The 15,620-nt window shown below is 40.9% G+C and overlaps 1 protein-coding gene across 2 annotated transcripts in view; it reads right to left on the bottom strand.

Moving 5' to 3' along the window:
* Positions 1 to 15,620, bottom strand: part of BTRC (beta-transducin repeat containing E3 ubiquitin protein ligase) — a 417,532-nt gene that overhangs the window by 58,559 nt on the left and 343,353 nt on the right. For both annotated transcript variants that reach the window (XM_030202848.1, XM_030202849.1), the window contains one exon: positions 5,450 to 5,587. In XM_030202848.1, the coding sequence (XP_030058708.1) occupies positions 5,450 to 5,587 (138 nt within the window). The remainder of the gene's footprint in view (positions 1 to 5,449; positions 5,588 to 15,620) is intronic.

Here is a 15,620-nt window from a genome sequence, read left to right as displayed (position 1 = left end):
TAATGAGAGATGAATATGTGGAGTGAACAGCACATTACAGCCCTGAAAATCTCCTCTATGGAGGCTGATCTCATGTGGGCTACTGATGCAGCTATACGAGTCTTCCATTGTGAGCTACAACATGCCCTTCAGAGTTAGCCCAGCTTGGGTAAAGTAAAGTAAAGTAAAGTAAAGTATATGAAGTCTACAAGCCAAGAGTGCATTTACCAGTGGCAGTCCCCATCCGTTTTGGGGTCAAAAGAAACAAAAAGCTGGGTGGACTTTCTATGGGCTTTAGTTTGCTCCAGATAGAAGGCCAAGGTTCTCTTGCAGACTAGAGTGTGCAGTGCACTTTCACCTTGATGGGCATGGGTCTTTGAGAAGAAAAGCTGACAGGACAATTAACTAGTTAAGATGGGATTCTGCTATTACCTTAGGAAGGAACTTAGGATGCATGTGCAAAACCATTCTGTTTTTATACATATAAGGTGGATCAGCTTTGAAGGTCTGGAATTTACTGACCATTCATGCTGAAGTGAATGCCACAAAAAACAAGTCCTTCCAGGCAAGGTACTTCAGATGACAGGTATCAAGTGGCTCGAAAGGAGCTTTCATCAGCTGGATAAGGACAAGGTTGAGATCTCGTGACATTGTGCGGGGCTTGATGGGAGGTTTTAGTACAAACAAGCACCTCATGAATCAAACAACTAAAGTCTGAGCAGAGATGGGCTTATCCTCTACACAGGGTTCATATGCTCTAATTGCACACATTTGAGTTGGTCTTGAGACCCGATTTAGACAGGTGTAGAAGGTATTCAAGCAGTTTTTGTGTAGGACAGGAGAAAGCATCTAGGGCCCTGCCTTCACAACTGAAGGCAAACCTCTTCCACTTGAAACTTATGACTTTCTAGTGGACTCTCTCTTGGAAACAAGCAGAACTCGAGAGACATCCTTCAGTAGATCCAAGAAGTCCACTTCTAACCTCTCAACATCCATGCTGTAAAGGCCAGGGACTGAAGGTCAGAATCTACAAGGGACCCTTCTTTCTGAGCAATGAAGATTGGAAAGCATTCCAGTCTCTACAGAGCTTTGAAGGTCTGCTCCAGAAGTTGAGGCTGTGGCCCATATCTCCCCATGAGTACCATGGTTTCCCTTCCCTGCTAGACTTTCAGGAGCATTTTCACTATTAGAGGTGTTGGAGGACACCTGTACAGAAGATCTTTCCCCCAGTTGAGGATAAACGCATCTAAAGATAATCTGCCATATACAGTGGTGGAAATAAGTATTTGATCCCTTGCTGATTTTGTAAGTTTGCCCACTGACAAAGACATGAGCAGCCCATAATTGAAGGGTAGGTTATTGGTAACAGTGAGAGATAGCACATCACAAATTAAATCCGGAAAATCACATTGTGGAAAGTATATGAATTTATTTGCATTCTGCAGAGGGAAATAAGTATTTGATCCCCCACCAACCAGTAAGAGATCTGGCCCCTACAGACCAGGTAGATGCTCCAAATCAACTCGTTACCTGCATGACAGACAGCTGTCGGCAATGGTCACCTGTATGAAAGACACCTGTCCACAGACTCAGTGAATCAGTCAGACTCTAACCTCTACAAAATGGCCAAGAGCAAGGAGCTGTCTAAGGATGTCAGGGACAAGATCATACACCTGCACAAGGCTGGAATGGGCTACAAAACCATCAGTAAGACGCTGGGCGAGAAGGAGACAACTGTTGGTGCCATAGTAAGAAAATGGAAGAAGTACAAAATGACTGTCAATCGACAAAGATCTGGGGCTCCACGCAAAATCTCACCTCGTGGGGTATCCTTGATCATGAGGAAGGTTAGAAATCAGCCTACAACTACAAGGGGGGAACTTGTCAATGATCTCAAGGCAGCTGGGACCACTGTCACCACGAAAACCATTGGTAACACATTACGACATAACGGATTGCAATCCTGCAGTGCCCGCAAGGTCCCCCTGCTCCGGAAGGCACATGTGACGGCCCGTCTGAAGTTTGCCAGTGAACACCTGGATGATGCCGAGAGTGATTGGGAGAAGGTGCTGTGGTCAGATGAGACAAAAATTGAGCTCTTTGGCATGAACTCAACTCGCCGTGTTTGGAGGAAGAGAAATGCTGCCTATGACCCAAAGAACACCGTCCCCACTGTCAAGCATGGAGGTGGAAATGTTATGTTTTGGGGGTGTTTCTCTGCTAAGGGCACAGGACTACTTCACCGCATCAATGGGAGAATGGATGGGGCCATGTACCGTACAATTCTGAGTGACAACCTCCTTCCCTCTGCCAGGGCCTTAAAAATGGGTCGTGGCTGGGTCTTCCAGCACGACAATGACCCAAAACATACAGCCAAGGCAACAAAGGAGTGGCTCAGGAAGAAGCACATTAGGGTCATGGAGTGGCCTAGCCAGTCACCAGACCTTAATCCCATTGAAAACTTATGGAGGGAGCTGAAGCTGCGAGTTGCCAAGCGACAGCCCAGAACTCTTAATGATTTAGAGATGATCTGCAAAGAGGAGTGGACCAAAATTCCTCCTGACATGTGTGCAAACCTCATCATCAACTACAGAAGACGTCTGACCGCTGTGCTTGCCAACAAGGGTTTTGCCACCAAGTATTAGGTCTTGTTTGCCAGAGGGATTAAATACTTATTTCCCTCTGCAGAATGCAAATAAATTCATATACTTTCCACAATGTGATTTTCCGGATTTAATTTGTGATGTGCTATCTCTCACTGTTACCAATAACCTACCCTTCAATTATGGGCTGCTCATGTCTTTGTCAGTGGGCAAACTTACAAAATCAGCAAGGGATCAAATACTTATTTCCACCACTGTAACCCCAGACTGGAGTGGGCCAGGACAGTGATTTGATGGTTTCAGAGCATTTCTTAATGAGGTCTGCTACCTCTTACACCTTGTCACAAAAAAGTTGTCTCCCCATTATGAAATGTCTGCCAGCCTCTCCTGAACTACTGGTTCTAGGTCTGGGATGCACAGCCAGGTGAGTTTGCACAGCCCTATACCAATGGCGGAAACACTGCACACCATACTGAAAGCATCATATGTTTCCCGGACCACATATTTTCTGCAGCTCTTTGGCTACTAGCTGATAGAGTGCCTCAGCCTTATTTTAAAGGAGAGTGTCTACAAATTCCGCCACACTGTGAACAATGTTCCATAAGCACATGCTTATTAAGATCTACTAAGAAGCTATGTGGGAGGCAAAAACAATGTTCTGATAAAACTTTTTCCCAAAAGACTCCAAGGTCTGGGCCTTCCTCACAGGGGGCACTAAGGATTGAGTCTTGGAACTCTTGGTTCTTTTCAGAGCTGCTTCAACCACCATGGAATGGTAAGGAAGAAGAAGCTTCATGAATCATGGAGCCTTCTGGACTCTATATACAGTATCAATCTTACTCACCTGCTGTGCGGGATGTCTCCTACTGCTTCATCTGTCCCAAAAGGATCCTATGCATGGGCGCTGTCATAGCCTTCTTTTTTTTGCGGGGTGGGGGCATCAAACTAAAGGATGTCCAATATCTCAGCCTTAGGCTTTTCCTCAGTCTCTAAATCAAATGAGATGTATGTAGCCATCTCCTGCACAAAATTAAAAAAAAAAAGAAAAACAGGAGAGATCTTCTGGAGGTGACTTTCTGCTTTCATGTGTAGGGGAAGGGTTTGAGGATAGACCAAAGCACCCCCTCTTGTCCCTCCTCATACATCCAGGAATGGTCACAATCAGACACTCAGAAGTATTTCTTTGGAGACATCCAAGCCTCTGCTTGCCTCGCATGTTTGACATTCTGATTAGGCTCAGGTCAGGGACATTGAGGCACTGGAGATCCCTAGTTCTCCAAGGAGTATCTGTCCCCCCCTCCCCGAGGTGGAGACCAACGTCAGTTTGATACAAACTATACCTGAGGCCCTTTAGGCCTTGGTGTTGATGTGCTCCTTGCAAGCAGTGCATGGGTCTCCAAGGATAGGTTGAGGCTCCTGAGGAGTTGGCATCGATGTCCTTGATGCCATAACTCCTTGCTGGGAAGAAGACACCCCATCTCTTCTTCAAACACAACCCTGAACTGCTCCTCGATGGCTACCATCAATGGAGGCTGGGTCTCAGCTGTAATGGTCACATCCTTCGAAGTTATTGGGGCAGTATCGGTGACCTGGTCTTAGCTAGATGGAGGCTGTTGTGCCCCATCTGGTTCCCTGGAGAGTAAGTGGCCCTCATCCTGTGCAGTATTAATAACCTTGAATGCCTTGGTGCTCTCGACCCCGATGCTTCTTGGCCTCTGCCTGGCAACAGCATTGGAGTCCCTCGACATTCATTACAACGATGAATTCTTCCTATCCCTCAGGAGAGGATGCTTGATCCTGGAAGCCGCTATCAACACTAAATGTAGAGAAAGGGGGAGGCCCTCTTGATGTTGATGCATCCCCAATGTCTGATACAGCTTCAGGAGACCTAGAAAGCAAAGCCTCCGAAGCACCAAAAATCCATTCACAGTCCGTTTCTCAGCCTCTAATACTTCTTCTTGACATCTACTACTACTACTATTTAGCATTTCTATAGCGCTACAAGGCGTACGCAGCGCTGCACAAACATAGAAGAAAGACAGTCCCTGCTCAAAGAGCTTACAATCTAATAGAAAAGGAGAAATTATGACTGAGCCCCAGGCACAAATTATGGATGTTGGTGAGGGACATAATCCTACTGCATTAGGTACCCTTTTCAAAACCACTGGTAGCTTTCTGTGACATATTAAGGAAAAACAGCAGAGGCGAAATCAAATGGCTCAAAGGTGAAAAATTCCTGACCAGGTTCTTAAGGCTTAAGAAGGTCTAGTGAACCATGGAAAATTAAGAAAAGTTAGAAGTGCTGAAAAACCTGATTAAAAGAAATAAAAGAGAGAAGAGGACCATTAGACACTTACACAGGAACTGGCAAGCCAATAGAACATTGCAAAACATGAAGAAGAAAATATTCAAAGACAAGCTATGGGGAGAAACAACGAACATGTCCATACTGCTCCAAGGAAAAGACAGAATTGAGCTGGTCTAACATGACAACAGCAGGTGGGAAGATGTGTGCCTGCATAGTAGGCAGCTTCCAAAAGATTTGAGAAGGAATGCTGGGGACAGCTTACTGCGGTGGGCTCCTTTGGATGGTGCTGCATAACAGGAAGAATATTGTCATCCTGTTGTCTTCCGAGAATCACATGAACAATTCTTAACAAGCTGGAAAAAGGAGAACAAATTATTTAATTCATGCTTCCTCGAAGATTCACCACTGAGTATTTTTGACTAGAATGGGATGTAACAAAATTCAGTGTCAACTAATATAGACTTTAAAATGAATAAAATACATTTCTAACAAAATAAAGGGGGCAGCTTCATTTCTAACTGTAAATCACAATAAAACTGACTGAATAGCTGATCCTCACCTTGATAGTGTTATCTCTGAGACCACTTACTATCTTCTGATCATCATACTGCAAACAATAAACACCTTTGCTAGTCTCACTTCGGCAGTGGATTCGCTGTAAACTGTGTCTTCCACATCGCCAGTTGGATTCTATCATCTGTATTTGGAGATGAAAATATTACATGACAATCTTTTTGATCATGCACTTTAAAGTCTGCACTTGGCCAGAAAGGAAAAGCAGGAATAGTTATCTTTATAAACTCTTTATATTAGGAATATCAGGGAGCATTACACCTCCTCATTTTATTAACAAGTAATGAAACCTGTGCCATGACCTAGCTGCACAAAAATAAAACAATAAACACATAAGGTTAACAGAGAAATACATTATTAAGGGCTGTTTTTTACTTAGGGCCCTGTTTACTAAGCTGCGCTGTAGGTGTGCTAGCTTATTAGTGCGAGCTAAAAATTAGCGTGCACTAATGACAGAGGCACCCATTATATTCTATGAACGTCTCTATTGTTAGCACGCTAAAATGTTTGTGCACCTACAGCGTGGCTTAGTAAACAGGGCCCTAAATGTTAGAGTATGCAAACCGCGTTAGTTTCCATAGGTATAACGTGCAAACTGGCAGTTAGAGCCATGTTTGCTAAATGTTATCATGGCTCCAGGCAGGCCAACTAGGGTGTTCCCTAAATACATGAAAATGAATGCTTAGTAGACTGGCAATAAGGTGAAGTACTTCCAACTATTTATTTAAAAATAAAAAATGATGGGTTAAAATGGAAGGCTGTGTTGGCTCAGTGGTTAAGATCTGAAGTCTCTATTAGGTTTATGGAAGTATAACTTTTTATTTTTATGTGCTTTTGGAGCCCTTTCATTAAAGTGCGGTAAAATCTGGGCTTAACGTTTTTTAATGCGGGACTTTACTGCACACTAAACCCAGATTTAAAGTGGTACTTTTTTTTAGAGCTTTTTCTTTTTGTTTATTTGCAGGTGATGTGCTAATGTTCCCATTAGTGCACAGTATCTGCAAAAAAAAATTAACGTGGGAACAATTAGCACCTCTTATTTAGGAGTCACTAAATGTTCTTCCGTTAACTCTGTGTTAGCCAGTTAGCACATACTAATCATAATGTGCAAGCTGATTAATGCTTCCACGTCAAGGCTCTGTGCCATGTACCTGCAGAGAAAAATTCATAAAAATTAAATAATGCACAGTTTAACGCACAGAAACAGGAAAAATAACATAAAACATTTTAACGTGTTTGTGCAGTAGCCTGTTTTCACGCATTAACCACACGTTAAGGCAGGGGTTTTCAACCCAGTCCTCGGGGCACACCCAGCAGTTGGGGTTTTCAGGATATCCCCATTGAATTTGATCCTTCAGTAAAAAGGGACTCCATTTCTAATTTTTTTTTTAATTGTAAACTGTACCACACGATACATGTACTGCTGGAATGGTATATAAGAAATAACATGAAAATGAAATAAAAATATTAAAATTTCAGATAGAGAATTTGGATTGAGCTCACACCCTTTTTGTGATATTAGTACATAGATGGGACTTGGCTACTATTTCAAACTGCAAAACTGTAATCCATAAAAATCAAGATATTTTAAATTCTTTTTAATGAATGAATTTATTTATTTGTTACATTTGTATCCCACATTTCCCCACCTATTTGTACGCTCAATGTGGCTTACATTGTGCCGGAGAGCTGTGTGCAGGCTCCGGAGTAAACAAATACAAGGCGTTGTTGTGGTAGGATAAGGTTCGTGTGGTAGGATCGCATAAAGGTGATCCTACTACGGGAGAAATTGTGTAAAGACTATGACAAACTTTAGTGTTGTTATGTCACAGATATCAAGCTTTTAGGGTATGCCTTTTTAAACATGTAGGAGTGACCATGTTAGATCTATGTATGCAATCTGAGAATGCAATTCCACAAAATGCATCTAGGGGCCTTTTTACTAAGCCACGTGTCTACGTGCGCCCAACGTGGACCAAAATGGAGTTACCACCTGACTACCACGTGGCTCTTGTGGTAATTTCATTTTTGGCGTGCGTCTGATACACGCGTCTGAAAAATATTTTTATTCTTGGGCATGCATAACGGACGCGCGCCAAGTGACATTTGATGTGCATAGGTCAGGGGTGGGCAACCTTGGTCCTCAAGAGCCACAACCCAGTCATGTTTTCAGGATTTCCTGAATGACTTTTTTGTTGTTGTTTTTCTCTCTTATCTTTATTGACATTCCTTTCCTTTCTGTGAATATTTTAATGTTGTAAACCACCTAGATTTTCAGTTGAGCTGTATATCAAATTTTAAATAAACTTAGAAACTTGGACTATGCATGAGATCTATTTGTATGCACTGCCTCCATTATATGCAAATAGATCTCATAAATATTAATTGTGGAAATCCTGAAAATCCAACTGGGCTGCGGCCCTTCAGGACCGAGGTTGCCCACCCCCGGCATAGGTCATTACTGCCCGGATTCTTTACCGCTAGGTCAATGGCTGGCGATAAGGTCTCAGACCCAAAATGGATGCTTAGCAATTTAGATTTTGCCACACGTCCATTTTCGGTAAAAAAAAAAAAAGGCCTTTTCTATAGGCAAGCTAAAAAATGGATCAGTAAGCGCCCAAAACCCGCGCCTACACTACCGCAAGTCATTTTTCAGCGCGCCTTTGTAAAAGAACCCCCTAATCAGTATGTAATATTGTGATCTCAGATTTTTAAACCAAAGGACCTAAAACCTAGTCCAGGTCAACTGCCAATAAATATGAGATATCCTGTAACCCAGGAGTTACCAAACAGGCACTGGTGATCCCATGGCCAATTACACTTTCAGAATATCCATAGTTTACATCATAAAAACATAAGAATTGTCATATTAGGTGAACAGCGATACTTTAATTCCAGTATCTTGTGTCCAACAGTGGCAAATTGAGGCCATAAGTGCCTTCCCGGATTCCAAAATATAGTATGATTCTATGCTGCTTATTGCCAGGGAAAGCAGTGGTTTCCCATACGTCTACCTTAATAACTGTTTATGGACTTTCAGGAACTTGTGCAAACCTTAAACCCACTTATAACTGTTGTTACGACGACTTCTGGCAATAAGAGCTTAACTATGTGTCAAGTGAAAACATATTTTCTCCTATCTGTTTTAAATATTATACTTTGTAACTTCATAGAATGTCCTTTGTACTTCTAAAGGAGTAAAAATTGATTTATGTTTATCCATTCCACTCTGCTCAAAATTTTGTAGACCTCTATCATATCTCCTCTCTCAACTCTCTCTTCTCCAAACTGATCATGAAAAAAGTGAACTTACAGAATCTCCAGTTTATGCACATTTCTCTATGAACGGACAATGTGGTTCAAAGAAGAGCGACCAAAATTATAATGGGGATGAAACTCCTCTCATATGAAGAAAGGCTAAAGAGGTTAGGGCTCTTCAGCTTGGAAAAGAGAAGGCTGAGGTCTATAAAATCCTGAGTGGTGTAGAACGGGTAAAAGTGAATCGATTTTTCACTCTTTCAAATAGTACAAAGACCAGGGGACGCTGAATGGAATTACAAAGAAACACTTAAAACAAATAGGAGGAAATATTTTTTCACTCAAAGAATATTAAACTCTGGAACTCGTTGCCAGAGTACGCGGTAACGACAGTTAGTGTATCTGGGTTTTTAAAAAGTTTGAACAAGTTCCTGGAGGAAAAGTCCATGGTCTGTTATTAAGATGGACATGGGGGGAAGCCATTGCTTGCCCCTGGATTATTAACATGGAATATTGCTATTAACTGGGTTTCTTTCTATTAAGTACTTGTGACCTGGATTGGCTACTGCTGGAAGCAGGATACTGGGCTAGATGGACCATTGGTCTGACCCAGTATAGCCATTTTTATTCTCTTATGCTCACATTCTGTAAATCCTAACTGTCCGTGGGATGATCAAGATAGGACAGAAGAGTCTTGTGAAGGCTTGGAGGCTTTAGTATATGCCAGTGGTTCCCAAACCTGGTCCTGGAGGCACCCCAGCCAGTCAGGTTTTCAGGAATCATAATGAATATTCATGAGAGAGATTTGCATGCAGTGAAGGACTGGACTTGGGAAACACTGCTCTAAAGTACACCTAAATTTTATAGAATAAGCTTAAATTACCCTATGGTATATAGAATACGCTGTGTGCTTCTCCACGCGACCAAATTTAGTTGTGGTCATTTACATCACCTAAATTAGGTGCAGAGCGGGTGTATTCTATAACAACGCGCATAGATTTTAGAAATGCCCACGCCCTTTCAACTATGTGACTTAGAATTTAGGCGCGCCACATTACAGAATACTCTTAGCAATTTGTGTGCATAAATCTTAATGCCAATTAGTTCTGATTAAGCTTGTTAACATCCAATTGACAGTGCTGATTAGCTAGTTAACCAAGTTACACACATTGTTATAGAATATACTTTGATTTCCACATGGAAATTAAGGTGCAATATATAGAATACGGGTGTTAGGGCATAATATACAGACACACTAATGCAGTTGATGTTAGTGCCAAACACTCCTTTTTTTTGTTTTTGAAAAGGTAAAAGTTAAAAGGTCATGGATTTGATATACCACCTTCCTACAACTAAAGCAATTTATATTTACTATAAGCTGGTACTTTCCATGTTCCTAGTGGGCTCATAATATAAGTTTTCGTACTTGGGGCAAAGGAAAACATTTGTGCCACTTTAAATGGTTATGGCCCTAAATGGTCAAAAGTTATTTGTTTAAAATCAGGACATGGCTTGTGAAGGGTTATAGGTGGTCTTATAAGTTATCCGTTTTGCAATATCTGTTTAAAGTTACCTGTGTACATTTATTTATTTATTTGTTGCATTTCTATCCCACATTTTCCCACCTATTTGCAGGCTCAATGTGGCTTACATAGTACCATAAAGGCATTCGCCAAGTCCGGTAGAGAAACAAATACAAGGTGATATTGTGGTTAAATAAGGCATTCGCCAAGTCCGGTAGAGAAACAAATACAAGGTGATATTGTGGTTGAATAAGGCATTCGCCAAGTCTGGAAGAGAAACAAATACAAGGTGATATTGTGGTCGAATAAGGTATATGTGTGTCAGGTACAATGGAGGTTGAGGGGAAGAAAGGTTATATAGTGTCCATTTCGATCTTTGGGTTTTGCTGCGTTGCAGAGTGAAGGTATCTAAGTTGGGTTGGTGGGGTATGCCTGTTTGAATAGAGAAGTTTTTAGTGATTTCCTGAAGTTTAGGTGGTCGTAGGCTGTTTTCACTGCTTTAAAAGGCAACTCATTAAGCCGATGCCTAAATGTAGGTACTGATAGTGCATTTTATAGAATAGTAGTGCTTATGCTTGTATATTCAACAATTTTTATTGAGAATGAAATTACCAAAGAATAATATTGCAGAGATACGTTTAACATTGATAACATATTTCCATTACTTCAGCTTGTGGTGCTTATGCTTGTAATTAGTACCAATAATCAACAGATGTATAAGTTCCAGATACTATTCCATAAATAGTGTGCCTAAATCACTTAACATGCACCTGTCAGGAAGCGTACACATAGGCAGAGCATGGGCAACTTACAGAATATCATCATTTGCACAACACACTTAGGAATGCTCACTTACGCCAGACATTGAACTGCAGGCACACCAGTGCAATTTTGCACTAATATTCTATGACAGCTTAGGTGCACCCTTAAGCCATTATAGAGCTGGTGTTAAGCATGTCCCTTTGTTGTACCTATATTTAGAACTGCTGCCTTAGTGGTGATAAATGTTTAACTTTAAACGCATTTCTTATCCATTTAAAGTTATACACACATAAATAAATAAATGGATATGAATGTTTCCATTCAGAATTGCATACAAGGGGACTCCTTTTTTTAAATTTTAAAACAAAACAAACCCCTCTATTCTAAACCTAACCCATGGCTCTCTATTAAAATACAGTTTAGCTAACTATCAAATTATATCAACTGACTCTGTACTACGCATCTTTTTCCCATTATATATCAGCTCTTGGTCCCTCAGCTGTATGACAAGCCGTATAGTAGAAAATCTTTAGCATCATATCTATGCTAGTTGAATGTTCTAATGCATGCTTATTAGGTGTATCATTATTATTGTGCTAACAATGTATTAAATCTCTGGTATTTGAATTCCAGTGCTGTTAAATGTGTATATTTATTTATTTATTGCATTTGTATCCCACATATTCCCACATATTTGCAGGCTCTATGTGTCTTACATTGCTCTGTCATGGTATCACCATGACTGAATAAACATATACAATTTGTATATTTTGATACTGTTGGTAGTTATATTATTAGGTGTCAATTTACTGTTTTCAAGTTTACCAAATTTATTGTATTTATGTTTAATCTTGGTTATTTTACTATTGTTATGCTGTTAACAAAATTGTAAGTTTTATGACAGACTGTACCCGATGTATACTGCCTTGGGTGAATCTCTTCATAAAGGCAGTTAATAAATCCCAATAAATAAATAAAATAGAATATTCATGAGAAGGTGCAGGTCCCCTCCCCCCCCCCCCCCCCCCCGTGTACTTTTTCACAGTTATTTTATTAAGGGGTCTTTTGTAGGTGGACCATATTTATTTATTTATTTATGTTTTTTAATATATATAGATTTCCAAGCAAGCTGATTCATAGCATCAACACAAAATTAAAAAAAAAAATAATATATATATATATAAATGAATACAGCAAAAGTCCTCTACTAATAAGGGTTCCAAGATGATAAAGGGAGGAATTAAGGAAAAACATCAATCTGGCAACTTAGAATAGATATAATATAAGAAAAGACTGCAACTATCCACCCACTGGCCCACAACTAACACTTCAAGCCCTAATCATGACAGGGATACCATACTCATTGCCAGTATCTTAGAGGAAGGTGGTCAAAAGTGAGAAGGATCAAAAAAAGACAGCCGACTGATAATTAGAATATATTTTGGGGGGAATTAAAGGAAAAAAGATGTTCCCTATTGGAAGATTTCTGATTTCGGGTCGCAACAGAATAACTGCTTCCTTCTATTCAAAGTCTGTCTAGAAATATCCAGGAAATTATGGAATTTATAGTTTAGATCTCTCTTCTGGTAAATAATAAACATAAGCTAATGGGGCAAGATTATGTGAAGGTACCATAAGTATTTCTATCATATATCTTTTAAAATCTTACAAGGAGGGAAATAGATGGTAGGACAATTAAGAATTCAGAGATTTGAACTCTGCGTAGCATTATACCGAGTTTCCACTATCAATCACAAAGAAGAAAGAACTTTAATAGCATTAGCTGGTAAGCTTGTGCTGCTTCAGTTAATTCTTTCAAGCTTCTCAACTTATGGTTCAGCAGCAGATAGTTTCACAATGTTGCTTTCCAGTTCAGCCTCCAGCCTGGTAACTTTATTTGTCAAGGTATTTACATATGGTAACAAAAATTTCCCTAATTCGCAATAGCTTCCATATCAAACCAAGAATACTGCAAACAGGTCTTACCAAAAGAGCACTTGTCAGAAGCAAAGGAGAAACAGAAGCTATGGTACAATCCATACCTGCCTCTCTACTAACTGCTAGAACTCACTCTTTGCATCTCTGGGAGACTCCTATCAGGCATAAGACTCACGGATCCAACAGTTGTTCCCTACATTCAAATATGCCAATGCCCTTTGGTTGTGGGAGGAGCCAGCATTTGTAGTGCACTGGTCCCCCTCACATGCCAGGACACCAACTGGGCACCCTAGGGGGCACTGCAGTGGACTTCACAAATTGCTCCCAGGTACATAGCTACTACTACTACTACTTAACATTTATAAAGCGCTACCAGGGTAGCTCCCTTACCTTGTGTGCTGAGCCCCCCAAATCCCCCCCAAAACCCACTACCCACAACTGTACACCACTACCATAGCCCTTACGGGTGAAGGGGGGCACCAAGATGTGGGTACAGTTGGTTTCTGGTGGGTTTTGGAGGAATTACATTTACCACTTGATAAGATATAATACAGCCAGAGACCCCCACTGGAATGGTGGAGGGTTGAGCCATAGAGCTGAGGCTACTAGAGACATAGGCCAAGTCAGAAATCTGATGGTTGGCATAACTAGGAGCTTGCTGGAAAAAAGCATGGCCTAGTTTTAAGCCCGGATTGAGGCCTAAATAATCTAAATTAGGAAAATTGGTCAGAGAAACATGAAACAAAATGGAGAATCAGAAAACAAAATGGAAACTCTAAAGTGCCAGTTATAGAGTGGAATTTCCCCATCTCAGTTAGAAAAAGAAGTGTCTAAAAACATGATGCCAGATGCAGGAGTGGGAAAATTTTATGTTGAAATAGGGGCGGTACCGAGGATATGCACAGTTGTAGGACTATCAAGGGTAATACAAGTTTGGGGTTCAGGTAATTGTGATGGGGTTGTGGGTGGTTGGGCCTGTGAAGGCCCTGGAGGCGGGATCACCTGTGTATTAGGCTTATCGCAGTAGCCAGGGGGTATGGGAGTATATCCCACAGCGCAAGGTAGCAACTTGGCAGGACTAGCAGCACTATCTGCTAGAGGCAGAGAATACTGGCAAGTGACTTGAGTATATAGCTTATTATAGACAGGATTGATGTCGCTGACTTCATCTGCTGGGAGGGGTGACATTAACCCAGGTGTCCTGCTGGGAGGGGTGACATTAACCCAGGTGTCTGGGCTGGTCTAGCAGGATAATGAAGAAACACCTCTTTTCAGTTGAGGGATCTTTTGTTAAAAAAAGACAATATGGAACAATTTTCTAAGGGGCCAATCAATTTAGAGAGGGAGGTGTTGCTGAGGCCACAAACTAAGAGTAGGTTAAGTAAGATATATAGTGCTCTTCAAGAGATTTTCAATAAAAAACCAATAGGAGGTGCAGAAACTTAGAATAAGGAGCTGGGAAATGTAACTGGGGAATAGAACTGGCATGTTCTCTTCAAATTATTATGGAAATGCTTGAAGTCAGTTAATATTATGGAACAACAATACAAAATGTTCATGACAGGATATAAGATGTCAAATTGCTAAATATGTTGGAGAGAGGAAAGGGTGATGTATGCTGGTGGGGTTGTGGACAGAGAAACACTGTCCCATATTTTGGGAAAGTGGCCAGCTATAAAGGAATACTGGTGATTTGTGCAAAATGTTGTAAAAAACAAAAAAGGAACCGAGAGGTGTCCTTGCAGCTGAAAACCCAGCTGTTTGCTTACCTTACCTATGAGTTGGGGGAGGGACCACAGACCCAGCTGGCTAAAAAGTTAATTTCTGCTGGTAGGAGAACTCTACTGGCCAACTGGAAATGTGGGTTGCCTCCCATAATTGAGAGGGTGGTCTGCAGTGTATTTCAAGGTGGAGTTGGAACTTTAGTCAGTGTGGGTGAATTGGAGAACGTGAATATAGAGGAAACAAATGTTGAAGAGCTCAAGTTTCAAAAGTTGGTGGTGTGGTAAGTCCAAAGTTCTTTCTGTGGACTGAAATTAGCTATAACTGGAGTATGAAAGGGGGGTGGGGGGTGTGTGTGTGTTGGAAACAGATGGGGTAGGTTGATGTTTCAATGGCTTCATATCTACATAGATACTTATTTATTTATTATTTATTTGTTGCATTTGTATCCCACCTTATCCCACCTCTTTGCAGGCTCAAAGTGGCTTACAATACATCATGAATAGTGGAAGAATGTTAGTAAATTAACAGTTAGTATTGCAGGGTTTTGGTCAGCATGATGATAATAAAACAAAGTAATAGTATACAAGCAGATATTAAGAGACAATTTTGAATATAAATGGGCGAGTTGTGCATATTCACATTGGTTCATCTTTGTGGTAGGCTTTATTAAAGAGATGGGTCTTCAGTAATCAGCGGAAGTTCGTTCTTTCGTAAATCGATTTCAAGCTGCGCGGCAGTGCATTCCATAACTGCGTGCTCAGGTAGGTGAAGTCTGACGCATGCATTAGTTTGTATTTCATTCCTTTGCAGCTGGGGAAGTGCAGGTCAAGGAATGTGCGGGATGATCTTTTGGCATTCCTAGATGGTAAGTCAATCAGGTCTGACATGTAAGCTGGTGCATCTCCATGGATAATTTTATGAACTAGTGAGCATACCTTGAAAGCGATACGT

This window comes from Microcaecilia unicolor, chromosome 5 (genome assembly GCF_901765095.1).
Source record: "Microcaecilia unicolor chromosome 5, aMicUni1.1, whole genome shotgun sequence".
Taxonomy (NCBI): Eukaryota; Metazoa; Chordata; class Amphibia; order Gymnophiona; family Siphonopidae; genus Microcaecilia; species Microcaecilia unicolor.
Note: the sequence above shows the minus strand (reverse complement) of the source record. Positions and strands in the feature narration are given on the sequence as shown.